This window comes from Coccomyxa subellipsoidea (assembly GCF_000258705.1).
Source record: "Coccomyxa subellipsoidea C-169, whole genome shotgun sequence".
Lineage (NCBI taxonomy): Eukaryota > Viridiplantae > Chlorophyta > Trebouxiophyceae > Coccomyxaceae > Coccomyxa > Coccomyxa subellipsoidea.
In genome coordinates this window covers 1,019,726-1,046,425 of record NW_005178039.1, presented here as the reverse complement: position 1 = coordinate 1,046,425, position 26,700 = coordinate 1,019,726, and the positions used below count along the sequence as shown (strand labels likewise).

The following is a 26,700-nucleotide window of genomic DNA, read 5'->3' as shown; positions in this document are numbered from 1 at the left end:
ACATCACATATGCATATGACTGGATACAGCACAATGCCACCATGGCGACATGCCAAAATTGTCTTTCATAGCTCAACAGAGGGGAGTCCTTCCCAACACAATGGTCCAATAGCCTCCAACGACAGCCCAGATCCCAGGACTCACAAAACCACACAGCAGCATGCAAATAAATAGAAACAGCCTTGCGACTCCACATCGATGTTTTCAAACACCAGACTGCTGTGTCACACAGCACACACACTGTCACAAAGGAAGGAACTAAGGAGCCCTGAAACATCCCCACGCAATGTACATGTACCTCAGACAATAGTAAAAGAGAATTGCAGGGACACCTTACGCCCCTGAACCCATCTATCCACGATGCTTTTTCTGGCGTTCATTGCACCAGAGCTGCTGCCGGCTGAAGTGCTGCTCCTGCGGCCTGAAGGCTCTCAGTTCCGGCAGGCGGCCCATTCTCCCCGATGACCGCAGGCTGATTCTCTGTCTTGGGAGCCTGCATAGCACACCGCATATCTTTACAGTTGTGCCACTGAGAGGAACAAAGACTTAGCAGCAGCCCTTTGCGAAAGGCCGCAGTAACAAACGTAGCATGCACGAACAAATCTTTTAATCTGCTGCTCAGAATCAGTACAGCAAGTCTTTTTTAAAGTGTCAATGAACACACAAGCATGCTCAATCACACACCTCTGGCGGCTGTGGCGGGGTGGCCACAGTTGTAGCTGGAGCCTTGTCTGCAAGCCCATACTGCCCGCTGAGCTGCGCTTCCTGCCAAGCGGGGTGAACTGGCGGCCCACTGGGCTGAGCCTGCTCTGCAGCAGGCTGTGCATAGCTGGGCTGCTCTGGTCGCGCTGTGGTCTCTGGTGCAGCAGCGGGCGCAGGCTGCTCCACCGGCGGCGGCGTGGGGCTGGGGCTGGCCTGAGAGGAGCTCCTCTGCTGCATCTGCTATATACAAGCCAACTTGGTTCAACCAAAACTCCGTGCAGAACACCACGCTCATGAAGATTCCAGGTGCGAATACATCTGTCGAGCGCTCAACACAAAGCCCGTATTTGGATTGCACACAAGCCTCATGCGCAAGTGCACGCATGGCAGGGGCAGCAGCTCACCCCGGCTGATGTCATAATGACCAAAAGCATAGCAAATGGTTGCTGAGAGAGTGCAGAAGGACAGAGCAGGAGCAGGAGGGAGGTTGCGCACCTCAGCGCTGTGCTGCAGCTGCATGGCTAGCTGGCCGGACATCTGGCTGGCAATCTGGGCGGCCACCTGCGGCGTCATCTGCAGCGCCAGGCTGGGCTGCGCCGCCAGAGCCGACAGGTTCCCCTGCACCCATGCCCAGCCAAGTCAAGAAATCAGCTTCTCTTGTGCATTTCAGCAAGCAAAGACATGCACTCCGCAGGCCTTACAAGGAATTCTTCCTTGCGTTGCAGCACTAGAGAGAACCCTCCAAAGGCCTCCCAGAGATGGGCTTCAAGGTGCTTCACACAAGGGGCCCACCTGCAGCTGGGAGGCGGGGAAGTGGCCGAAGAGGCCGGCGGCTGCGGCAGGGTTGGTGTGGCTGAGGGCGAGCGCGGCTGAGACGCTGCCCTGCAGCTGCTGCTGCCCCTGCGCTGCCAGGGCGGCCAGCACCCAGTGCGTCTGCTGCTGGCTCAGACCCATGTCTGGCGGCGGCAGGCTGTACTGCAGCCCCGCCAGTACCTGCACACCGCCACACAGCGGCTTATGTCGGGCACTTTTATCAAATGTTTTGTCAACATCTTGCTGAAGCCCCATTTTTGAACCATCGGCGTGTGCAGAGGGCCGTGGAAAGAAGAATGCAAGGTTCTCAAACCAAGACAACCTCCTGACGGTCGACCAATGCCCGTGGCATAAACCAGCAACCACCTCAATGGCCGGGAAATAAATACTGCGCATCTGCTGTCACAGAATCATATTTTATGCAAGGTCTCTGAGTGTCAGAGCAAGGCTACATACCTGCGGCAGGCTGCCGGAGATGCCGCCAGAGAAGCCATTGGTGGCAGCCCCAAGCGCGCCGTTGCCGCCGGCCTGCACAGGCAGCTGCGCGGCAGCCGTGGCGAAGGAGGAGACGCCGTTGGAGACAGGCGCGCCGGCGCCGGCTCCCCCGCAGAACTCGGCCTGCAGCGTCACCAGCGACCGCTCCGGCACCCGCGCCATCTCCGGATACGGCTTGCCCTCCTACACACACAATAAATCACATAATGAGACCTCCTCTTACATACCTGAATCAACCCCAGTGCCGAAACCCTGATCTGTCATCTGCTGCTGGCACCACCTCAACGACCACATCCACCTCCTTTCGCACTTCCCACCTTGGGGCACCGAGTTGTTGTATACCCAGCCACTCTTCATCACTGTGCGGGTTTCTTCAACATGGTGATTGTTGTATTGATAAGACTGTCAGGAAAAATTTTAAGGTGGCTATTGTGTGCTTGTACAGCCGGGGAGCTGTCAGGTGGCTGTTTCATGTTCAGGCTGTCGCAGGAATGTCAGCTGGCTCTTCTGTGGTACAACAGCCAGAAAATGGTGAGAGAAGAAGAGGGCGCGCCTTGAGGCAGCAGGAGGGGCAGCGGAAGTCTGGGGGCGCCACGTCTTCGTCGTCCTCCTCGTCGCCGGGCGGGCGCAGGCCGACGCAGTCGTAGTGGAACCAGTCCTGGCAGTAGTCGCATGCCAGCATCGGCCGGTCCTCATTGTACGGCAGCTTGCACAGGCACCACAGCTTCGTCGCCTCCTGCGCACCACCATTGCACACACCTTCAGGCTCTTGCCTACCCTGTGGCACACCTGTTACATGCTGCCAGGACAATGCTTGCAAGAAGCAACCTGTGTCCCTTACTAGCGAGCTCTGTGTATTTCCTTAAAACAAGCAAGTCGAGGAAACATTATTCCCGGCAAGGGGTACCAATCTCGACTAAGAACCGCCCGCGCATGCATGGAGCAGGTGCGGTATTGCAGGAGCTGGTACCAAGCAGCAGGCGCACCTTGAGGCGCTCGAGGTCCTTGGTGACGTTGCAGGACAGGCGGTCGGCGTCGGCGGCGAGGGCCTCGGCGCGGCGAAGGGCGGCGTCCAGCGCGGCCTGGTCTTTGGAGGGGTTGCCCAGGTCGGCGATGACCAGGCGGCAGCGCTCCAGCCACGACTTGGCGCCGGCCGCGCGGTAGCCGAGCGCGCTGCCGATCAGGTCGCGCGTCAGCACCAGCCCAAACCCCTCCGCCTCCCTCACCAGCTTGCACAGCGTGTCCGCTGCGCACCACACACGCAGACGGGGTCAGCAAATGGCATATGCGCCTCAGCACCCTCAGCACCACTGAACATCCGAGGGATGCCACTGAGTGTCATGTCTAAATTGACACCCCACACCTCCCGAGAAGAGGTGTCCACAAGATAGGTGCACGAGCATCCCAAGGTGCTTGCTAGGTAAATGCATGCAAGCAGGGCCGTGTGATCTGAGGAGGGTAAAGACAGGTGTGGGCAGGGGGCACCTGTGGTCTTGGAGGGCGAGCGCAAGGCTTGCTCCGCGGCCGTGCGCCATCGCTCGGCGCGCAGCGCCGTCAGCACTCGGACGCCCAGCTCGCCCATCTCCACCTCCATGCTCAGCCCGCTCTTTGCCAGCTGCGCACAACCCATCAACCCCCTTTCATGTCCTCGCTCCAACTGTTAGATGGCACAGAAATGTGCTTGTGGAAATCACAGGGCTTCCAAGAGATGCCAAGGGAAGAGAGGGATGGGGGATTACCTGGCTCAGCATCGACACGCGCAGCCGGCCTTGAGGCTTGGTGTCGGCAGGCAGCGTGCCGGGCGGGTGGTTGTCCGGCAGCACGCTGGACTGCTCATGCGCGCGCACCGCCAGATCCACAGCAGTCTGGAGGCAAGCAGACACAGCCATTCGTCAGTCCCTGCCAACATCTCCCTACACATGATGCGCTTGCGCCGTCGCAACATACGCCACTGTTGTTGGCAAAACCTGAGACGGCATGTTGTAAGTGTGGAAGAGAGCCCCTGCACGGGAAGAGGAAGGTAAGTGGAGCTGACCTGCCACCGGTCGAAGCAGCTGAGGATGCGCGCCATGGTGGCCTGCTCGGGCATCACGCACGGCAGCGCTGCCGCCTCCTGGATCAGCTGCGCCAGCGTGGCACGGTCCGGACGCCTGCAGCAGATCGACACAGACACCGTGAGCACTTGGCAGCCTCATGAATTCTCCAACAGCAAATACAACTGTGCGCATAATGCCTCCTGAACCTCCTACAGTACAGTACCACGCAGTATCAATGGGTGTCAGTGAGGATGGAGCAGTGCTCACCGGGTGCGGCGGGTGCGGCCGATGGCGGCATCCAGGTCGGTCGGCTGGTTCTTGAGTGCCATGCAGAGCGGGCAGGAGTACTTCTTGAGACTTTTCGCCGCGCCCTGGAGAGCAACATACACAAAATCACATCAGCTACCCTGCAGCCAGTCTATCCAAACCAACTCATTACTTTCCTGTGAAGGGGCTGCTATGTAGGCCTGTCCACACATGGCAACACAAAGCCACCCGACCTCGTCCTAGCACTTCTGTGATCTTCACTGTCACGCATCTGATCGAAGTGTAAAGAGCAAGCACTGCAGGCAACACACGACGCAGTAAAAGGCTGGGCGGGGCGTGCCTGTGTGAGGCCCATGCACTTGAGGTGGTACCATTCGTTGCACAGGTCGCACTCAATCATGGCCGTGTCCACGTTGTAGGGCTGCTGGCAGACGCAGAAGAGCTCGTGTTCGTTCTCTACATACACCTCCTCCTCGGGGGACATCTCCTCCTGCTGCATGGCCTTGGCCGTGCGCCGGCGCCTGCCGTCCGCGACCGCCTCCCTCTCCTCTGCGGAGGGCGGACTCGGCGTGGACACGTGCTTCTGCTGCTGCGTGGCCGACTGCTGATTCTGCCAGTACAGCCTCTTCTCGTCCTGCACAGCACGTTCAGCAGCGTGAGGAGCCTCTTAAATGCTGGTGCTCTGGGCTCTGGCGCAGTGCAAGCCAATCCGAGAAAACCAGGCTTCTTTGAACGGGACGCCAGCACCATAGATCAGACCCAAGAACGCACAATCCATCAGGTGAATAGTGTGTTCTGGGTATGTGTTCTGCAGTGCTGGTGTCCCATTCTGGATAGTATGCTTTAGAACAAAGAATGCAGGAGGGATGAGGGAAGGCGGTTGCAGGGGCAGCGCACCGTGACGCGCATGGTCAGCTGCTCGAGGGCGCGGTCGATGGAGGAGGCGAGCCAGGAGAGGCACTTGGACAGCTTCTGGCCGCTGTTGCGCTTGGCCATGGCCCGCCGCGCGCGCTCCTGCCAACCCTCCGCGGCGGCCACCGCCTCCAGCACCGCCCCGGACATCGGCGACACTATCGGCAGCTCCGCCGCCCCGTCAGCCAGCGCCGCCAGCTCAGCGTAGCTCGGCTTCTCTCCACCTGCTTGCAACCACTCAACGTCAACCACCCAGTGCTCATTCTCATCACAAAACCAGCACACTGCAGGCAGGCTCTCTTGCCTTCTATACTGGGCATGATCAATACAGGGCACATCTGGAGTGCGCCTCTGGATGGAACTGTGCACCGACCAGGTGGTCTTGAGCCTCTGGAAGAAACACAGAGCAATCTAGGCAGACAGCCGTGCAAACAGAGGGGGGTGAGCGCACCGGAGCGCAGGGCGCGGGCGGCGCGGACGTTCCAGGCGCGGGCGGCGGACATGGCGGAGATGAGCTTGGGCAGGCCCTTGAGCTGCAGGCCCAGCGCCTTGCCCTCCTCCAGCAGCGCGCCCACCTCCTCCATGCTCAGCTCCACCGCCTCGCCCGCCCCAGCCTGCACACACCACAATGCACCCTCTCAGTCAACACCGCCCCCTCCTCATAAACACAGAGGACGGCAGTAGGCCTGAAGAATGTGACAGCTACACTCTTCAGTGTACCAAATGTACCAGTACTTAGCTAATTGCGCACCGTGCTGCGCACACCATGAGGTGCGCACTATAGGCACCGTCCGCCAATTAGTGGTGCATTGAGCACCCATCACAGAGGCCAACTGGCTCCAAAGCAAAGAGACATTTTGGAACTCTACTTTGATAGTGTAATGAAATAGTGACAGGCTTGAGAAAGTGCGCACCCGCTTGGGGTTGAGCACTGCAGCGCAGCGGGCCTCCCAGTCCTCTCCATTGTGCACGATCTCCTCCAGCCTGCCTCGCAGCTCCACGTCCACCGGCAGGTCCTCTGCCTCGGCCGCCAGTGCCGCCGCCTGCGCCAGCGTTGGCTGGGATCCCCGCCGCCGCGCTGTCTCGCTGGCCTCCTCGTCTGCCGCAGCTCTCTCATCCGCCAGGAACCTGCAGTGTAGAGTTTCTAAGTCAGCTCTCACCTTCTGCAACCCTGCCCTGTCACTTAAGGCTCTATTTTGGTAATGTGTCGATAACCTTCATATCATGTCAGCCGCCACTTCTCCGATCAACTGCAGTGTCAGGGCCAAGACCAAGCATCAGAACAAGGTAGAGACTGTGGGAGGAAAGCACCTTTCAGCGGCTTTGGTGGCAGGAGACCGCAGCTGTGTCTGCGCGCTCTGCGGCTGTGGTGCAGCAGGTGATGCCAATCCTGGTGGTGCTGCAGAACACATGATATTACTGAGGTCAGGCAAACAGTCTGCCTTTGTCAAGAAATGCACAAACCGGATGTACAAGAGCCACACAAAAAAGGCAGGGCTGATATGTTCAATAAGAGCTTTTACAACATGATGTGGGCCACTACCAGGGTCAGCAGATGCAGGTCTTGGGGCGATGGCATCCAGCATGGCAGCGTCTGCCTCCTCGTCACCGTCACCCAGCAGAGCCTGCGTCCAGGGCCCGCTGATGGCCGCTGGCGCTCCCTGCGCCAGCCCATCTGCAGCTTGCCTGCCGGTAGACTCCTCCAAGCCCGCCATCAAGTCCTCAATCGTCACCTGCAAATCCACACATCTCCTCAAAACACAAGAAATCCATGAAAAGTTGTCATGCATTTCTGCAGAAAAAAATATATGAAGAGCCACACCAAAGTCTGTGCATGTCATATTTCAGTGTGAGGTTTATGAAGGATAGAGGCAAAGGGAATCGAGGGACTTGCCTTGCCGTTCGGCCCAAGCTTCATGGGGGAGACCTTGGTGAATATAGCTGAGCCAGCAACGACTTCCAAGCCACCAGTGACGCCGACGACTCTGGCAGGCGTGGCCGGCGGCACCTGCTGTGCTGCTCTGCCTGACGGCTCCGACCGCTCTGCAGCCACTGCTTCATCTGTCTGGCTGGGCGCCGGCAGCTCCCCTGCCTCTGCCATGACCACATCTGTGCCACTAGCCGGCTGCTCAGGAAGCGCAGACGATTCAACAGAGGGCCCAACAGCCGGCTGGGCTCCTTCTGTGGCTGCTGCGCTCCCAGGAGTTTCCTCCTGAGGAGCGCCACTCCCATGCTCTGCTGCAGCAGCCGGAAGCGGCTGCGGCGGCGGGAGCGCGGGTGCGGCAGCAGAGGCTTGTGCCGACTCCGGCGCAGCGGCCGAGTCGGCTGCGGCGGGTGGCGGCTGAGCGTGCGCCGATGCAGAGGCCGGGGCGAGGCAGGCGGGTGCCGGGGTGGATGGCAGGGGTAGCTGCGGCGCGGGGGCGGGCTCGGTGGCCGTCAGCAGGACGCGCGCTCGGGCCGCCCACTGGAGCGCGGCCAGCCGGTCCCGGGCGGTGCTGAGCTCCAGCATGAGCAGGCCTACGTCCATGCCCTTCTCCACCAGATCCTGCGTTATGGCAGCATGCTTTTAAGTCTTCTTCAGGCCTCAGCAGCTCTTCACACCTTGTCATGACAAGGGATGGTGCACAGATGGAGAACCACATGCATAATGCTCAAGGGCCGCTGTCTTCGCTCTGCTCAGCCGAAAAGCAAGCACTGTTCAATTTATCATGCAGGCTCCTCACAGCAAACAAATAGAATGCACCGACTGACCTCCAGAATGGGGCCGTGCTCTTCAGTCGGGGTCTCTGCAGTGGAGGGGTGCTTCTGCGCCTCAGCAATCCAGGAGAGTGCCAGCTCGTGCCTGGCCTTCAGCTCTGTCGCTTCTGGCAACTCCACCGACATTTCCTCATACGTTGCCAAGAGCTTCCCCACCTGCGCCCGCAAACCTCTGCTCTGTCAGGCTTATCCCATATCGAGGGTTGCACCATGCAAATCTCACTACATCACAAAGCAGGATACCGTAGTCAGCACCATATTTCCCGCATAAAATAATTAAGAGAAAGGGTCGAAAATTAAGGCCCTTAAATGCAAAATATAAACCCTATGGCAATTTTTAGACCAGATTTAGTAAGCTCTCGCTGAGCCCGACCCATTGGTGATAATGAAAGATCATTTCAAGGAAGAAAGAGTCCTAAAAACAAGTCCAAGCATTTCACGCGTTTTGAGGGGTGCGGGAATTATGGTGCTGACAATGGTATGCTGCTATCAGGTCATGTCTGAAGTGCTGTTGGATGGAAGTATGTTCACCCGCTCCCCTGCTCTGGTGCAGATGGTCTTTCCGCCCAGGGATGTCCCATCTCTCAAAAGACTGAGTGTCCCGAATATCCCTGACCGAGCCAGGCTTTTCCATGCATCCCCTTGCCTTAGTACGTGCCTCAGCAGGTAAAGCTGGCAGTTTTGAGTCCAGTGGATTACAAATGCAGTGATTGACGGCAGGCTTGCCTGTGCAAGGGGAGGCCGTCTGGAGTAGGGCGAAGTGGCAGTCGAGGGCGAAGATGCAGCAGCGGCAGCTTTGGCCCAGGCCTGTGCGTTGGTGAGGGCGGTGTTCACTTGCGCCAGGCTGCCCATCCTCACACCCATGCTGTTGCCCTCCTCCGCCAGATCCTGCACAAGTGCAAAACATTACTTTCTCATGATGTCCTGAAACCTGCACAACACCCAGGTTCCTGGCCGAGTAGATACCACAGTCTATAGCTTCAGATACGCAGGCTCCTGGGGCCTGCTCAAGTATTGTTATGCATTGTTCTGCGCAGGGCAGGCCAGTATAAAAAGCAGCAGAGGAAGGCAGAGAAAGCAGAAAGCATGCGGCGCGCACCTCGAGGGCCTTGAGCTCGTGCTTGGTGGCCGAGGCGAAGAATGCGTCGGCGCGCTGCTCCCACTCCTCGGCGGCTGCGATGCGCTTGCGCAGGCCGTCCGCGAGGCTGGTCTCCTCCGCGCCCTTGGCTGCTGCCTCTGCCAGCAGCTCCTGCAGCTGCTGCAGCGACTGCTTCCCCGACAGCGCCTGCCACAGCAGAAATCACCATTTCAGAGAAATGAGATGGCGCGCTTGCTTGCACACCCGATACAGTACTGCGCAGCGTGCTTGTCACTTAACACCAGAAGTGAACGACGGCCATCAGGGATAATACAGGCCACCCGCCACCATCATGACACTTCCAGACAATTTGCCAACCCAGGAATGTACAACTGTCACTAGATACAACTCGTCAGCAAACCCAGCATGTATTGCTGTCCTGGGCATGCACTTTTGCGGCTCAAGAGACCCCAATGGAGGACGCGAGCTTGTGCAAAGGTTTAAAATCAGGAGGAGAGCAGGCGGGTACCTTCTTGGCTTGTTCCTCCCACTCGCGGCGGCGGATTTCCAGGCGTAGCTCGTCGACCTGGGGCACTTCCACGCCCAGGCGCAGGCCAGCGTGCAGCACCTCGCGCATGCGCTTCAGCGGCGCGCGCGACTTGGCCGCACTGCCCGCCCACGCCAGCCAGTCCTGCGCCTTCGCCAGCAGCCTGCAAGACGAGCGCATACAAGGTGAGCATTGATAACCGCCCTTGAAGGTGCCTTACATGCATTAGAACAAGCAGCAATGTCCTCCGCAACACAGCCAGCACCATCTGAGATCGCAATCTGCAACCATTCTGTTATTGCTCGACAACCAGGATAGGTGGCTTAATTTTCATCCAAGGACATGACAGTTGTAGCACAGGGTAGTCAAGGCATGCATAGACGGTGCAGGGGAGCCGTCGGTTGTGGTCTTTGTACCTGCTCAGGTTGTCCATGTCCAGGACCACTCCTGGCAGCTCCTGCGCCTGCGCGTCCAGCTCCTCCAGCTCTGCCAGAGTCGGCACCACCTTCTGCAGGTCCTTGCACCGAGCCTGCGAGCGCAGCAGAGACAACCTCAGCACAACCAAATCATAGAGGTTGATTGCAACCTTGAAGCACCTTTCAATTTGTGTCAGCTGCAAGAGAAGAAGGGGCATTGAAATGTAGCACTACCATTCAACCAGTGTAATGCATACCTGGAATGCCGCAAGCTTGGTGACTGCGTTGTTGAGGACATCAAGCTCGGGAACGATGATCTGCGTGTGGGCTGCCTGGGCTTGCAGCTGCTTCAGCTTCTCCAGCGTGACCGGCTCGTTGCCTGTGCAGCAGCATGGAGACAGGACATGAGCGACATTCTCTTCATACAAGTGACACCGGAAGGGATGATGCCCCTCCTCTCACTTGCTGCCCCGCAGAAAACCAACCACGGAAGAACAGAGTGTGTGTTCCTATCATGCCGCACAAAAAGGACCCAGCTGTAGGAATTCCAAGACGGCTGGCATGGGCAAGAATGAGATTGTGTGAGACCCCCTTTGTGAGGTTTGAGCACCCTTGGCCGCATTGCATGTGCACAGCAGAATTCAGCAGTCTTACCAGTGGTCTTCTCTGGGGTGCCAGCGTGGCGGTGGGCGCCGTATTCGGAGCGGGCGCGCCGGGCACGGTGGCCGGCTGGCGCCTCGACCGGCTGCTGCATCACCGGCAACGCCGTCAAGATCGCTTCCACCAGTCTCCTGCCCGTTGCCACCCGCTCTCGCAGAATCTGGTCCCCACACACCTCTTCAGAATTGCCCCAAAGATGTCTTTTCACAAGCACAACTCACGCTTCTAGTCGCATGGCAATTGCAGGCCCGCTTCTTTAATTACACAAGTGACGAACTAGTTTGGCCACAGCTGCTGCCAATTCACCTGGAATGTCTGGCTCATTCAGGACTGGGAGTTTCCACTAGACAACTTAGGATGCAGGGACGGTGTACCTTGGCGTCAGGGAGACTGACGGGGATGCGCGAGGCCTCAGACACCAGGCTCTCCAGGGTCTTAAGGTGGCAGGGCCCCTCGGACGCCAGCACCTCGGCCGCCTTGGCGATCCACCCCTGCGCGGCGGTGTACCCCTCGCGCAGCTTGGTGTAGCCCGACACGTACACCGGCGCAGGGTCCCATGCCACCACCGGCTCCAGCTGCTGCATGGACCCCTTGTTCTTCAGCAGCCCTGTCACCTGTCCCCAGCACCCAAGAGTAAATTCAGCCCTCCTTGCATGCATTCCTACCCTTGCCTATCACTCTGGAGGGCGCCATGGTATGCAGAGCAGAGATGCAGATAAATCTATTCGATTCTTCATAGCTAGATGAGAGCAGCAAGGCTGCAGGCGCTCCTGCAATGTACTTCAAGCAAGAGAGCGGCCTTTTAAATTACGCGTGAGGTGGGAGCGTGCACCTGGCCGACCCAGGCCTTGGCATCCCTGAGGCGCGTCTCCAGGGGCGCCACATCTTCCTGCACATCCTCTGGGCCCCACCCAAACTGCTCCCCCTCCGCCAGCAGCGTGTCCAGCTCAGCCACCTTGGCGCCCCCCGTCTCCAGGAGGGCCTTTGCTTTCTGCACCCACGACCTGCAGCGCACAGAAGCGCACATCATGCAAATGCCCCTGCAACATGTGGCAACCACTGAATCGGCACGCTAATTTCTTATATGCATCAGGCTATCATCTCAAAGGCTGAGCAAGTCCGTGCAATAATGAGCACAACCGGTCGTCGAAAGGGGACAGCCACAAACCTGTGCTTGTCTCGAAGCTGCTCCGTCCACTGGTCCACCAACTCCTCAGTGGACGGCTGTGGAATGCTGGGCTGAGCAGCGCCGTTTGCCAGATGAGCGCCTTCGTCAGCTGCTGCATCGCCATTGGCTGATGGCTCTGGCGCACTGCCATCGGCTTCTCCAGCAGATCCTGCTTCCGGCTTGGGGCTGGCCCTGGGAGACTGGGAGCCCGCCTCCCTCTCAGCATAGTCCGCCAGATCTGCAACAGAAGATGATGCACCTCAAGCTCAAGCTCAGTACATAGCATTTTACATGACTAAAGTCACACGCATGCCCTGCTCAATGTGGATCACAGGAGAATGCACATCTACCCTAAACATCCACCCACGTGTGCATCCACAAAGGATACATGCAATGATACACAAAGCAACACAGCTTGCCCAAAAAAGAAACGTCTATAACCAAATCAAAGCAGTGACAGACCTGCTAGTGCGCTGAAGGCGTCCAGGGCATCCATGGTGTCCGCATCCACCTGCATGGGCTCTGCCTCGGCCTGTGCCTCAGGAGCAGGAGAGCCCTGGTATTCCTGCTTCTCTGAGTCTGGCTGAGTCTCTGCTGGCTGCTCTGGCGGCACAGACACTGCAGCAGCAGCAGCGGGTGCAGAATCTGTCTGCTGCTCTGCCTGCGGCTGAGGCTGCGGGGAGGAGCGCTGCTGCACCTCCATCTGAAGCAGCAGCACCTCCTCTTCTTCCAGCGCCCTCAATTGAGCCCTGGTCTTCCGGATGGTGGGCTGTGCCCTGCATTGTGTAGTATAACGAAACCATCTTAGTGGACAGATCCTCTTGCAGCACTCAACTCTCCTCTTCAACCACGACAAAGATGTATTCTTCTGGTACTCAAAGTCTATATCTCTACACAAGCAGGAACAGCCAACGTTTCATTTGGCGGGACATTCAGAGGGCAAATAAGAGACAAGAAACAGGGGCAGGCACCTCTCCTTCTGGTTCTTCCGCTTCTTCTGCTTGGGAGCCTCTGGCTCCGCCGAGGGGCCCAGCTCAGGATCGAGCTTGACGCTGGGCTGAGGCGCCTCAGAGGCGCTGCGACTCCTGCTCCTGCTGACAGGCTCCTCGCACTTCACACACTCCGCGGCCTTCGGTAGCGCCGCCCGGGACTCCATCTTTGTGGCAAAGTCTGCCGGCCACAAGCATAAGGTCAAGTATGCGGCAGCTGCTACTTTTTCAAATTGAAAAGGCTGGAAAATTTGCGGTGTAAAGTAGGAAGGGACCAGCAGGGGCATGCAATTTTCTAAGACTCACTTCCAAGTCAAATCATTACACATCACAGGATACAGTACTAGAGAAGTAAGACAGGTGCACATGGCGGCTGCATCTGATAAGGAGAATCTTCTGGATGTGCTCATGGCGGCTGCGATTCGATGAAAGTTGTTATGGAAGGCACTCACAGGGGCTGCGGAAGGATGAGAAATTGTCCAAAGCACACCTTCAGGGATGCGCTGAGCGACTTGGGAGAGCAGCGCATGCAGCTCGGCGAGGGAGTGGCGGAAGGCGATGCGCCATTTGGGCGGCGGGCATTCGCACAGCGCAGACGCGTGGCGCAGGCAGGTGCGGCGGCGCGGGCAGCAGTCGCATTCCACAGCGCTCTCGTGGCAGTACAGGTGGCAGATGACGCACTCTGCGTCGTCCGTGTCGCCCTCATCCATTCCGACTTCCTGCACCACTCTGCGCGAGCGCAGGCAGCCTGCACAGCAGCACACAACCCGCCATCAGCCTCCGGTCCAGCCCTGTTGCCTCACTGTTGCCATCCTTGATAGGCCCGTCAAGAATCACAATTCAACTTCTGCTCTCATCCACTTGTGAAGATTTCTGTCCCTTGCACGTTGACAATAGAGTGGGAACTTGTAAAGCAACTTGTAGCACTGTCTCTGTGTCGATAGAAGCTGCCCCATGCGTACTGGTGAAATGTTATGAAGGCACAGGTATTGAGGAATGCAATGGTCACTTACACCATGCGCAACAACAGGGTGAGAGGCAGCTGTGCTGGTTCATGCAAGACCTTGCATGTCTGAGGAGCTCACCTTGCGACCAGAGCTTGAAGCGCCACTCACGCTCCTCCTGGATGACGCGCTGCAGGTCCCTGTGCACGAAAAAGGATGCGTCCGGGCTCGTCTCCTCCCTAGCTACCTGCGCAGCCCATGATACACAATTAAGAGGCAAAAATTTGAGAAAACCACTGTACACAACAATACATACCTTTAATACAGTCTTACACAACACTGCACATTCTGCCATGGTCTTAATGCTCTAGAGGGCTCGACCTGTGATGATGGGAATTCATCATACAAAGCATGTGATTTACCTTATTACATCATGCAGATGGAAAGCACGCATGAACATGCAGGGTGATGGGCATTACAGGGGCTCCTACCTTGAGCAGCAGCCACTCGTGGGAGAGGAGGGAGGGCTTGCGGAAGCAGCGGTAGCGATCCAGCGAAAGCGCCGCAAAGCGCAGCCAGTCCGCCGGCGCAAAGTTGACCGCCTCCGCGCAGTTCAGCCCCGTGTTGAACCCGCCGTGGTACGCGCCCGGGAACGTGATCACAAACTCGCCCGGCTCCTGCCCACACAAATAGATTGTCACGCATATGCCTTGTGTTTAGATTCCGGGTAGTCACTTGGAATCAGGCTTAGCAACACTCCCCGGCAATGTGTGTTGCAACCAAAGTTCTGCTGCGCTGTCCTGGACTCAAGATAAACATGCTGATAAATCCAGGACGACAAATGCCTCTATGCAGGCTTTGTCTTACGATAGCATGCTTGCTGAAAAATCCAGGTCATGAACAACAAACACCGAGTGGCAACAGGAGAACAGACCTGCAGCACGCCAAAGACAGGGACGTCGTGCTGGCGCAGCACGCGCGGCGACAGCATGGCGGTGAGGTGGAAGAGCAGGTCCGGCTGCATCTCAAACTTCTCTGGCAGCGCCTTCTTGAACACCGTCTCAAACGCGTTGGCCGCCGCCGATGGGATGCCGTACCACCGCTTCGCGTCCCCCCAGTGATGGTAGTTGACTGCAGCAGGCAATGCAGGCTCAGCATTCACTTTTGCACATAAGGATCGCGACACTTTATGGGGTTGAGAGCAAATTGCCCGCTTGACAGTGACAAGAGTGACCCCATCAGAAGGTTAGCAATGGGGTAAGAAGGGGGAGGGGGCGCACTGGAGTAGAACATGTGGTCCTCGATGTGCCAGGCGAAGGAGGAGAAGAGCATGCCCATGTAGACCCAGGGCACCATGACACCTGGGATGCTGTCGTCCACATGACGCAGCATGCTGCCGTGAGAACCTGTCACCAAGCAAACGAAGCAATCAGAATCTGGCTTGAGAAAGCACAATCCATTAGCGTTTGGCAGAGATACATTGGGGGGCCTAAGGGACAAAGGGCATGAGCACACCTTGCAGCCGAGGGAAGTTGTTGAGGTTCCACATGGCCTGGGCATACTCGTTGGTGCCCATGCGGCCGCCGACGCGTGGGAAGCCAGAGCCCAGCTGCGTGGAGTCCAGGTCAGCGCCATAGATGACATCGATGCTCTCCTCGCCCTCCTCCACAATCTTCCAGAAGGCTTCCTCCACCTCCTCCCAGCTCACCTGCACACACGAGGGGATATTTATTTCTCCTCACAGAGTAGCTGTGAAAAATATACTCCTCGAGTGTGTTACGTTGACTACCATGCTTGTTCCACAGCTTGCTGCTCACAGAAAACAAGAAGTAGCCATGCAGAGCACAAGAATGAGGTGCCTTAGAGGGTGAGGAGAGGCTTTCTGGAAAAGGGTTGCACCTCTTGGCCACCAAAGTAGTGGTCCTTGAAGTCGTTGGCAATCTGCTCAAACTCTGCGAGGGAGTACTCGTGGCCCTCCTTGAAGGCGCCGCCCTCTGCCTCCGCCTCGCGGCACAGGGGGCAGACCCAATTGCCTTCTGGCACTGTTTCCAGTGGCGGGTTGAGGCAGAACAGGTGGCAGCCCCTGTCGCACTGGTCGCACAGGATGATCTTGTCCTCGTGATGGCCGCCCTTGCACAGCTCGCAGTTGAGCTCATAGATGTTGGCAGGCACGCGGATCTTGTCAGCATCCTGCGCCAGGGTCAGGAGGTGGTGTCACTCTCACTCCCTCTTCACAGCAAAATGTGCTGCAAACTTTTAGAATAAAGCAGAATCGTGATCGCACCTCGGCTTTGACTTCCTCGCTCTTCAATCGCTTGAAGGAAGGCTCATCGCCCTCAGCAGACCCAGCCCTGTCAAAGGACATCAGGCTCCCAAGAATTTCGGCTGCCTCCGTTGCGTCGTCCACAACTGCCAAAAAAGCGTTGAATCTGCTCCCTCCGTCAGAGGTGGTCGCCCTCTTGCCATTCTTCTTTTTATCTGCCTCAGGGTCCATCCTCTGCTGGCAGTAAGCCTCATATGGCAGCAGGTGCTTCTGGTACGTTTGTCGCAGCGTGGACATGGCATTGCCAGTCTTGTCGTCAATCTGCAAAGCACGCTCAAGGTTCAGCAGGAGCATGCAAGATCGTAAAGCAGCTTAAACCACTTGCACAGTCAAGGAATTACCTGCATGATACGGGCAACATCGCGCCAGAGCTTGTCGTCGCTCACACGCTCGAAGCCGCCACGCCCTGAAACAAGGCGATATAGCTTGGCGAGATCCACCTCATGCCCGGCCACCACGGGATTGCGCTTGGCAGCCTTCCCCTGGCTCCTCAGCCACGCCTGAAATCCTCTGTTGAAAGACTCAGAGGCTGCCGAGAAGTCTGTCCTCTGCTGCAGCTCATGGACAGACTGTATCCGAGTCCGGAAGCGGTAGTTCCTCTTGTCGATGGCGAAAGGAGGCTTCCAGCCTGCAGGAGGGATGACCTGGGCACACCAAAGAAAGTCTCAGCAAGAGGGAGGCTGAATCTGCACACGCCATTTTAAATGGTTTTGGGAAGGTCGTGTGTGCCTTAGGCATCACACGATCTCATTCAGCAGGAGCAAGGCCCGCAAAAGCTGGTGGATTGCCCAGGCTGAGGCCTGCAGATTGGCCATACTAGAGGGTTGGGGGTCGCTCAGGCTCACCTTACAGATGCCGTAGGATTCCGCATGCTCCCTGATTGAGGCTATATATGCAAGTGGATCCTCAAATTCCTCAGGCGTGGGACGGAAGACTGGTGCTTCCGGAACCAGCATCTCATCCGTCCTTCAGTGGAGTCGCTGTGTGTGCCAACACAGAAACTGATCACCAATCGCCAATGCACATCGCTCGCAAAATAACCACTTCCTGCATCATTTCAACAAATGATAGCCCTGTATACAACGCGTTTTTTCACCGAAACAGAAGTCCGGCAAAGCAAGACTGCAGAGGTTTTTTGATGTCGAGAACTTAAAACCCTATTTATTGTTGTGGTCCCCTCGAAAAACCCTGGCTTCTAGTGATGTGTTGTCGTGAATCCCAGAGCCATATACGTCCCTTCAACCTGTTGTAAACACGGTGTTTAATCTTAAAACTGTGATTGGATGGTTTGGTAGGAACGAAGACAGCACATTTGACTCTTGTGACGCGAAGTGGACTGCACATGCCTTCAGGGCGCATGCATTTTAATCCATGAGCAGTAGCAATCGATCTCCTCCTTCTCATTGGGAAAAAGGTAGCGGAAGTAGGGGCAACAGCCGTCATCTGGAAGTCAACGGCCAGCGTGTGAAATATATCGGTGCGATAATCTGGCTTTTCAGCTCGTCTTGCATGGTTTGCCGTGGAGATGGAGCTTGTAGTTGTTGATATAAGCTGCAAACTGGCTGCGAAGCTTGTGTTCCCCTTGCTCCAGGGCCAGGAAGTGCAGACAAGGACGCAGCGTGTGTAAGAGCAAACACATACGTCCCACTCTCCCAGGCGATCTACTACTTCGAAGTGCAAATCATCAGCAAGGGGAGGGATGGGTACATTGGTGCGTGATCTTAGACATCACATGCAGAGACCTGGTCGATTACACCTTTGACGTGAACTTGAGCCCAAAAGTGTATTCTTCTGGCTATAGGGGTGGGCTTCTGCACAGCTGATGTAAACATGGATAGGCTCCCTGGCTGGGAGCCACAAAGCTATGGCTACCACGGCGATGATGGCAATGCCTTCCGCAGCGATGGGAAGGGAAGGCGCTATGGCCCAACCTTTGGCACCGGTATGCCCCTCCCCTGTTCCTATTTCATCTATCAAACATGTCAGTCATTGTGGACAAAGACCCGATCGCTTATCTCTCTGGTGTCCAAATCGCAACCACAGTCGTTGTTGTGCAGGGGATGTCGTTGGAGCGCTTTTGAACAGAGCCGAGCAAACGATAGCCTACTTCAAGAATGGCATTGATCTGGGCACTGCCTTCCTGGGTGTGGCTGAGGAGAAGCTCTATCCCTGCGTGGGCATGCAAACCCACGAAGAAGAGGTAACTAGTAACACCCTCCTGATCAGGCACTGCTGCTCGGAGAGGGTTTAGCCCTCTTGCAGCAGGGTTGACCTCGGGATGGCTGCAGGTGCTGGCCAATTTTGGAGAGGCGCCCTTCAAAGCTGATGTGGAGAGCATGAAGGTGGAAGCAGCACGCAGATTAGAAGCGCAGATACAGGAGACAGTGCTTCCCGCCAGGGGCAAGGTGTGGGATCCCAGCTGTCCTGCGCATGACAGCATTATCAATTCGGGGGCTCCAATTTTGACTTGAGCATGCAGAGCACGGCACACTAGCAGCTGCACCCTGGTGTGCCAGTGCACTGGGCTGTCTTGCATTGTGTCGCCAGCTTTTCAAGAAGCCAGCACAGCCAGGCAACCCTACAGCGAGCGTGAGGGGCTATCCTAGATACTTGCGATCCAATGCGTAGGTGGGGTCCTTGTTGGCGGAGCTGATCTTCGACTACATGGTGCACAACTGCTACTTTGAGTCGGCCGCGGTGGTCGCACGGGACCTGCTGGACGGCGCGGTGGAGGTGTCGCCTCAGGACAGGGACGAGGTGCGGCTGCGCGCGGGGGCGGCCGAAGCGCTCGTGGCCGGCCGCATAGACGACGCCATGAGCAGCGCCGAGCACGTGGCGCCGGGCGTGCTGCAGGCGCACCCCGGCATTCTCTTCCGGCTGCAGTGCCAGAAATTCATGGAGCTGGTGAGCGCCTCGCCTCTTGTAGCTTCAAAACACCCCACTAATATGAGGTGTGTAGTTGGATATTTGAGTCCCAATTTCAGGTTGTATTTTGTACAGCATTTTGCAAGGGTGGAGCTGCTCCTCTTTTGGCATCGTCTAGGTAATTTCTTAGTATCTTTGAAGCTATTTATTGATCGGACCAATGATGATTTGACAGGTGCGGCAACGGGACGATGAGGGGGCCGTGAAGTTTGGGAGCACAGTGCTGAAGAAGTCTGCTGCCACTGGCGAGGATCAGGAGCTACTGCAGGACGCCCTCAGTCTGCTGGGCTACAATGACCCAGCCAGCAGCCCCTGTGGCAGCCTCCTTGGCACAAAGGTGGGCCGGGCCACGAACACAGCATATTCTCGCCAAGGAGTCGTCCAATCCCTCTGTATTGCACAGCATAGAGCATGTAGATCCATTGCGCCTGTCAACTTTGTGAGCAGTGGTCATTTTTTGCGCAGGTAAGAGAGGACTTGGCCAAGGTGCTGACTGCAGCCATCCTTAAGCACACCGGCAAAAGGGAACAGAGCGCCCTGGAACGCATTGGGTGCCAGCTGGCAAGCTTCTCCATCCATGAACTCTGAATTCCACGCCTGGCCTGTCTGAACACGTTGGAATCCGTACCTGAAAGACTTCTGGTTTCAGTCTCTGGTTGAACAGCAGTAGCTGGCCTGCTGCTTGCCGCTGACCCCCAGGTGTCTGTGTACTTGACACAGGACCACATGTTGAGCTAAAAACAAGAGTCGTGCTGAAAGGATGTGTTTGGGGCGCGCAGGAAGCATCGCTGGGCACATTGCTGAGCTTGGGCGACCCTCGCATTGCTCTGATCGAGAATGTTGGGCCAGGGAAGGGTCTTAAACACTAGCAGCCCGTCCCAGCCTGCTCCCTGAGCAGAAATGCATGCATGCGATCGCAATGAATAAGACTCTGCGGCAAGCAGCGGTGCTTGTATAGAACAACGTCAGGGACTTGATGGAGGGTGTATTTGTTTGTTGTGCAATATTTGCAAAGAGAGTTCCCAGGAGACTTCCTTGAAGGCCCTTCCGGGACTTTCCTGTATACTGTACTTATTCAGATAAATGAAATGTAAATGAATGGTACTGGCGGTATCATATGCAGTCATGAGATATCTGTGCTGCAACCGCTATCATGATGACTTTGGTACAATCTGTTTGGACTTTCAGGTAGTCATCCGACATTAGAATCCAGGGACTCGGAGTCATCCAGTGGTTTCAACCAAGTTGACATGCGCATGCGCAGTGAGTGAGCCATCAACATTCAACTTTGATAAGACTTCTTGTCTCTTTGCCTGTCACTGAGCTTGGCAAGACTCTGCCTCCTGCTATTCGAAGGCTTCCACCGGACTGAATCACGCTTCATCATGTTCTCAAATAGATGCAAAGGTGCGCATGATGATGCAATGACTAACCGCCGCGCTGGCAACATTAGATTACTATATTGTGGGACCCCGCCCACAAGATGAGGCCAGCGAAGGTGCAGACGGCTTGGGATGCAATTCTAGGAGGACTGTTCTGATCGCACCCACAATTTTGGGGCAGACCAAGTAGAGGCAAATGGCCGCGCCGGTGGCCCTGAAACCCGGCCTGAATGTGCACGGCTCCTGCAAGGCATCTTTCAGGGGTTTGACAAGTGCATTTCAGAACCTCAGAGTGTCTTCACCTGCGGGCAGAAGACAGAGACTTTGCGTAGAAGGTTTGCTTCACATCCTCATCGGTTCATTCATGCATGTCACGGTGCCAAGGTGCAAGGTGGTGAGGCCAGGCTTAGATGCATGTTGCTGGTATCACCTTCCGCGGAGTCTTTCTGTGACTCGCGCTGTCATTGTTGGAACATGTTAGTTTCCACTATCGCACAAGGAAGCGCGCCTGGCATGGTGGGGGAACTTCGGAAAGGAGAAGCCTTTGCTTGCCAACCAAGAACTTTCTTTTCGTGTGTGCTGTTCTCAGTTGGACAATATTGCTGCCTCGTAAGCAATGCGACTGATCGATTGGCCTTTTTATGCAGCTTCAAGGACGTGTCAGTTGACTGGGAAGAAGGCCAACAATGGATATGTTGGTGAGTGGTTCTACACCTCAGTAGCTCTCTGGATTTGCATCTGTATGCCTGCTACGTATCTGTCTGCAGAGCCATGTGCCTAATCCGTTATGTGTGGAACACAGTGACCTTCTCACACAAGAGGAATAAGAAGCTTCAAGGCGCTAACCTCCAGTACAAGAGGTTGTTCTGGCCTGAGGAGAAGCGATGGGTCCGCATGCGCATCAGCACTAAGGTACTTACCTGGAAAGCAAGTCATCAACCGGCGTTGGCAAGCCATTAAATTACCACAAGGCTGCGGTCCATAAAACACGGCATACTATCATATGCCTCATATCATCTGCGCCAGTGCACCACTGTGTGCACTGTCACTACACTCTAACTTTGCAGCTGTCGCTATGTAATTGCTCGCCAAATCTAGTGTACAAGGGTGTGGTTTCCGTGTGCAGGCCATGAAGACAGTGGAGAAGAGGGGGCTGCAGGTGATGGCCAAGGAGGCTGGCATTGACCTGTACAGCCTGCCCTATGTGGACGCGCGGCCAGAGCGCCAGGAGTGGCTTGCCCAGCAGCCCAGGCACCCCCCTATGGTGAGCGCAAGGCTTCGTACTGTATCTCATCGGCGCGGTAACTCGGTTCTTCTGTGCACCTCAGAAGGAGACACTGCTCTGAGTGTGCTTCCTCCGACTGCAAGACATTCCAGAAATACCCTGGAACGCTCTCTTGATTGTAGTTAACTGCAGGCAGCCCTTTCTGCTTCCTTTTGGCGCTTTGATGTCAGCATTTCAAATTCTCTAATTGCTTTCTAGGAAGCAGGGGAATTTGAGGGTGCAGCTGGTGTCACTGAGCTATTTGCTGTTGTGTGTGTCAATCAGGCCAAGGACCACATTGGCAAGTCGCGGCGCATGAAGAACCCTGAGAAGCTGGCGGCCAGCAAGAAGAAGCCGCTGGTTGCACGCTACATCATTGGTAACCGTGTCATCTTGACGCGTGACCCCACGCACGTGGCTGAGTATGCTACCTAGAGAAGTCCTTTGAGGCGTTGCCGGCGAAGCACGGCATTTTAACTGCAGCTTCCAATCCCAACCTTCTTTTTGTCAGTGTGGGACCTACTCGAAGTGGCAGAGCAAGCTTTGGGCTCAGCATGGCTGATGAATGCGCTTGTTTTTCGGGACATTCAACATCACGCGGTTGCAGGCTCTCAAGTGGATTTAAACACTTCACAGTAATTATTGAGCTTGGGACTGACAGCTGTAGAAGCCCACGCTGACGGGACTGTAATGTAACTCTGAAGACCTTACATTTGCCGGTGTGATGCATCAAATGTTGCCCTGCAGTACATTAGGCATCTACTGACATCCATCATGCACATGCACCACATGATCAGCAGACTTCCACCGGAAAAAATGTTCTTATAGTTCGACTCCGAGTTTGGCTATAAGTATTTGGCCAACGACATTGATAGGACAGCATGGTTCTCCTCACTTTGCACAACTTCGTGTGTACCAGCAATGCCACATAGTTGGAGAAAGACTCTCTAAGACGAATACTGGCCTGAAACAAACTGTGCACATTCAGGTGTCTCAATCAAGGTGCAGGCGTTTCAGACGCCTTGGGGTAAAATGCGTATCCTTCCCATCTGCTCTTTGGAGGTGGACATACAGTAAACATCTACTAAATCGCAGAACTGAAAGGTGCAGCACGCTATAGCAATCAATGAACCAACGGATATTTCGTTAAGGGTTTGGAAATTCTCTACAAGCTGCTAATCGCAACATCTTTGTTGTAAATAGCAAAGGTACACTAAGCCACTACAAACGAAAGGGTTCGAAGTGATTGACGAGCAATCTTGCCATTCCAAACCAATTTCAAGCTTCTCTCGCCTGTTGCATGGCAGTTTGAAGCAGCTCGCGTGTACTGATGGTAGGAATTCGCTTCAATCAAAGTCTTGGGTCCAAGAATACTAAAGTCTCATCATAAAAAGTTTGTTTGCTGCCCTACTGAACCCTCACTGCTTTGTGTCGTTTGCCTTGGATGCGTGCAGAGAGAACCTGCATAGTCTTATTTGTCACAACTATAGACTCTGTCTTGTGCACGACATTTTTGGATATCTGGCTTGATATGAAATAGAGGAATTAAGGGACCAAAATTGAGAGAGAGAGGATTGTATCATGCAGAGCCTGCCTGCTCCCAGGCAGGTCCAGGATACCATGACCTGACCTTGTGTGCGGTCTTGGCAGGCTGTCAGGTTCGTGCTCCTGCTGAGCCGGCAGGGCAAAGTACGCCTGTCCAAATGGTACACCACCTACAATCAGAAGGAGCGAGCAAAGATCATCCGAGACATCACACCGCTTGTGCTGGGCCGCGCACTTAAACTGTGCAACTTCCTCGACTACCAGGACATTAAGGTGATCATCTGCATGAGCTTCCAGATGACCGGGATGACCTGCAAGTATGAGGAGCACTTCCCTATTTGGGAATGCCTAGAAGGATGGCTTCACCTTCAAAAGCGGTGAAGGTTATCAAGCTGGCATGACAGGGGCATTTACCTGCTGTGGTGACAGGTGGTGTACAAGAGATATGCCAGTCTATACTTTGTCATGGGCATTGATGCTGGCGACAATGAGCTCATCACCCTGGAGCTTGTGCACCACTATGTGGAGGTTCTGGACCGCTACTTTGGCAATGTGTGTGAGCTTGATCTCATCTTCAACTTCCACAAGGTGTGCAGTCCTTCGTTGGCTCTGCGGTGTAGCACACAAGAATGCAATGCAGCAATGCGTTGATGTCAGTCTGTATGTCTATGAAGGCAAGACAGTGCCTGAAAGTGCGTTGAGTGGAGCTAGAAGAAATGTGCTTTGCTCTGGGCGCAGGCATACTTCATGCTGGATGAGATGCTGATTGCTGGGCAGCTTCAAGAACCCAGCAAGAAGGTGAGTTTACAGCTGAAAATACAGGTCAACTGCAGAACAGATAGACAGATGAAATATTCAGCGCGATGGGGAGATCTGGCTGGAGAGCTGTGAGTGCTGCGTGCAGGCCATCACCAGAGCGATAGAGGCCCAGGATCGATTAGTCGAGGAGGCCAAGACTGGCATTGTGGAGACTGCCCTTGGCACCAATGAGTGCGCACCGCTCTTTTTATAATTGAAAAGTCTCTTTGCAGCATCACCTCCTCAGCACCACCAAGTGCTGCTTCTCAAGGTTCTGAGGCGGCATGCTCTTCATGAAGATTTGCATCAGGGAAAGCAGCACCATGGATATTGCTGTGTCTGCAGGGTTTGAATGTACGAGATGGGATAAGAGGCCGGCTGCTGCTCCAGTGGATAATAAAAAGCTCATTGTCAGGATGAAACTTGGGACGGTATGCTACATAGCTGAAGATATCTGTATCATTTTTGTCGGAGATATATTACAGAATATCACATGGGAGGTCCTTGTTTGGGGACAAGCCAGACATCTGATTTCCCCTCCTTGGAACAAGATGCGGAGCAAGAAACAACTTCACAGATTGGCAATTGCAGTCCTTGATTTAACTGCCGTGTGATATATATTTACTGCCATTGAATTGTATACTTCTGTGCATGAAAGGCTCCTCATGCTCATGCACCTTCAGCTCAGCATTGTCTTTCTAACATCCTTCAGCATGGATAGAAAGATTGAGTATGCACATTGAGTCACACTGTCCACCTTGGGCCTGGGGGCCCCATGCATGTCATACACGCAACCGGTCCAACACACAGCCTCAAGCGGTCAGCTTGAACTTGATGCCGGGCTTGAACTTGGCCGACACATCATCTGCCAGCTCCTCCTCCTTAGCCCAGGAGCCATTCTGATGTGTCTCCTCGTGCGGGGCTGCATGCTCAGCTGGGCTAGCATACGGGCCCGCCGGGTCTGCATCGATAGCCATGGCATCCTGCGCCGGCTTTGCGGCGGCCTCAATTGCCATCCTGCACAGAACATCATGTTCCTTAGAAGACTGTGGCCGCCAGAGCAAAACCCTGAACTTACAATTGCCACATACCAGGCATGGATTGGTCCCAAAACCCAAGCCATCCCTATGGGAGTCTATTAAGCCCCACCCTTGCCGCACCACAATGGTGGCTACAGAACCTTCTAACAGAGAGGGGCGCCAATTCACCCAGTGGCCTGCTCGGATTGCACGTGTTCCACCTGGGGGCAGGACAATAATCTCACTGACAGGGCAACAAGTCCAAGCTACCAAATGGCACGCTCAGAACGCATAAGCAACAGACAGGCGACAGAGAGGGCGCTCACGTGTCCTTGTCCTTGTCGGTGCGGCGGCGGCGGTGCTTCTCGCGCGCGAGCAGGAAGGTGTCGGCCTGCTCCAGGAACAGCGACAGGTCCTCCTCGCGGCCCTTGGCCTCCTCCTCCGCCGCCTGCACCGCCTGCTTGGCGCCCAGCAGCGCGCGCGCGTACTCCGCCATCGCCTTGAGCCACTTCTTGTACTGCTTGCACGCCTCCTCGCTTTTCTGCAGCACCCGCCCAAGACACCCGCCTCTCAGCACCCACATTGGGGACGTGCATGCTCAAGGCAATAGCCACTTGGGGGCCTGGTCTCTCACTTTGACCCTACGTCAGGCTAGAAGACAATTTCACTGTTGTTTTTGCAAACTCTCTGCTACCAGGTGACAGCAGCCGCCGCCTCAAGGCAGAGCATCACTCATGCAGCTGTAAAGAAGAGGTGAGACTGCACTGGCAGGCTCTCTGTGTGGGCCAGGCCGCAGAAAACACCAGGCAGGCTGCAAGGGGCAGGTGCAGGAAAGTTGAGCTTTTATCAGGGGGCGTTGGGAGGGCGAACGGTAAGGGAAAATTCTAATTCATCAGATTGCAATTGGGAGGTTGAAAGGAGTATGCGCACCACAAGGCGCTCGTTGACCTCGGCGATCTGCCCCTGCGCGTTGCCGTGCGAGCCGCGCAGCGTGGCAAGCTCGGCCTCCATGGCGGCCAGGCGCACTGTCAGCTCGTCCTCGCGCCGCTTCGCCTGCACCAGCTCCTTCTTGGGCACCACCGCCGCCGCGGCCGGCACCGGGGCCGGCGCCTCTGCTGCCGCCCGGGGCACAGGCACTGCAGCATGCACACAAATCCTTCTGTGCCAGACCTCCAAGGCCAGTATGACAAGGTTTTTGGCGCCACTGGCTGCAGGCTAGACCATTGACAACTCATCTCACTGATATGGACGGAGTGTGTGTCCCTCAGAGAAAGCCTGCTGCAGGAGAATGCCGAGGCAACGCTCACCTCTCTTTATGCCGCCGTTCTCGCGCCGTCTCTTGAGGTCGGCCACAGCTGGTGGCCCGCCTGCACGCATGGACATGCTTTGAAAGGCTGCCTCCTCTGAAAACACAAAACAGCAGTACAGTCACAGCATGCTACACGCAGCGCAAGCGAGCCTGGCGCACCGGGGACCACACCCCTACTGTCATCGCTGCCAGTGGATGAGTAGGACCCGGAAGAGCGCGAGTCTGGTGAGCGGCTGACTGGGCGGCCGGCGCGCGGCGGGGAACCGCCTCGTGCTGGAGAGCTGCAAGCATTAATGCAGAAGTGGCAGAGTGAACTTCCAGGATCCAGGCCAAACAAGTGCAACCTTCGGA

At 55.9% G+C, this 26,700-nt stretch overlaps 5 protein-coding genes across 5 annotated transcripts; 3 read left to right on the top strand and 2 right to left on the bottom strand.

The window, feature by feature from the left end:
• Positions 1-376: 376 nt before the first annotated feature.
• On the bottom strand, positions 377-8,108 carry COCSUDRAFT_83620 (hypothetical protein; the record flags this gene model as incomplete). Its single annotated transcript, XM_005650100.1, has 19 exons — positions 377-493; positions 685-939; positions 1,198-1,320; positions 1,495-1,695; positions 1,972-2,193; positions 2,606-2,746; positions 2,997-3,256; positions 3,496-3,625; positions 3,750-3,875; positions 4,046-4,160; positions 4,314-4,417; positions 4,726-4,947; positions 5,211-5,449; positions 5,677-5,839; positions 6,140-6,353; positions 6,537-6,624; positions 6,769-6,958; positions 7,153-7,770; positions 7,977-8,108. 19 exons carry the CDS (start codon positions 8,106-8,108, stop codon positions 377-379), a joined length of 3,660 nt encoding a protein of 1,219 aa, XP_005650157.1.
• Positions 8,109-14,215: 6,107 nt separating this feature from the next.
• Positions 14,216-17,063, bottom strand: COCSUDRAFT_13471 (JmjC-domain-containing protein; the record flags this gene model as incomplete). The annotated part of the gene is made up of 7 exons (XM_005649641.1): positions 14,216-14,461; positions 14,719-14,915; positions 15,065-15,190; positions 15,300-15,492; positions 15,684-15,974; positions 16,449-16,751; positions 16,953-17,063. 7 exons carry the CDS (start codon positions 17,061-17,063, stop codon positions 14,216-14,218), a joined length of 1,467 nt encoding a protein of 488 aa, XP_005649698.1.
• Positions 17,064-17,347: 284 nt separating this feature from the next.
• Positions 17,348-20,147, top strand: COCSUDRAFT_46610 (SPRY-domain-containing protein). Its single transcript, XM_005649640.1, has 9 exons — positions 17,348-17,584; positions 17,699-17,818; positions 17,909-18,049; positions 18,165-18,307; positions 18,396-18,512; positions 18,736-19,011; positions 19,208-19,369; positions 19,498-19,593; positions 19,812-20,147. Exons 1-9 carry the CDS (start codon positions 17,479-17,481, stop codon positions 19,899-19,901), a joined length of 1,251 nt encoding a protein of 416 aa, XP_005649697.1. The 5' UTR covers positions 17,348-17,478; the 3' UTR covers positions 19,902-20,147.
• Positions 20,148-21,030: 883 nt separating this feature from the next.
• Positions 21,031-21,825, top strand: COCSUDRAFT_13362 (hypothetical protein; the record flags this gene model as incomplete). The annotated part of the gene is made up of 3 exons (XM_005649639.1): positions 21,031-21,112; positions 21,217-21,326; positions 21,541-21,825. 3 exons carry the CDS (start codon positions 21,031-21,033, stop codon positions 21,823-21,825), a joined length of 477 nt encoding a protein of 158 aa, XP_005649696.1.
• A 993-nt stretch (positions 21,826-22,818) lies between these two features.
• On the top strand, positions 22,819-25,581 carry COCSUDRAFT_22495 (sigma1 subunit of AP-1 complex of clathrin-coated vesicles). The gene is made up of 7 exons (XM_005649638.1): positions 22,819-23,011; positions 23,329-23,496; positions 23,653-23,811; positions 23,962-24,021; positions 24,128-24,213; positions 24,367-25,038; positions 25,367-25,581. Exons 1-6 carry the CDS (start codon positions 23,009-23,011, stop codon positions 24,371-24,373), a joined length of 483 nt encoding a protein of 160 aa, XP_005649695.1. The 5' UTR covers positions 22,819-23,008; the 3' UTR covers positions 24,374-25,038; positions 25,367-25,581.
• Positions 25,582-26,700: the final 1,119 nt, after the last annotated feature.

What these genes read in the sequence shown, in the direction of transcription:
- COCSUDRAFT_22495 (XM_005649638.1), top strand. An exon ending in TCGACTACCAGGACATTAAG is followed by an intron (nt 23,497 to 23,652) that starts GTGATCATCTGC and finishes CTGTGGTGACAG; the next exon opens with GTGGTGTACAAGAGATATGC. An exon ending in TTCAAGAACCCAGCAAGAAG is followed by an intron (nt 24,022 to 24,127) that starts GTGAGTTTACAG and finishes TGCTGCGTGCAG; the next exon opens with GCCATCACCAGAGCGATAGA.
- COCSUDRAFT_46610 (XM_005649640.1), top strand. Translation starts at nt 17,479, where the DNA reads ATGAGCAGTAGCAATCGATCTCCTCCTTCTCATTGGGAAAAAGGTAGC. An exon ending in CCAGCGTGTGAAATATATCG is followed by an intron (nt 17,585 to 17,698) that starts GTGCGATAATCT and finishes CCCTTGCTCCAG; the next exon opens with GGCCAGGAAGTGCAGACAAG. An exon ending in AACGCATTGGGTGCCAGCTG is followed by an intron (nt 19,594 to 19,811) that starts GCAAGCTTCTCC and finishes TGGGGCGCGCAG; the next exon opens with GAAGCATCGCTGGGCACATT.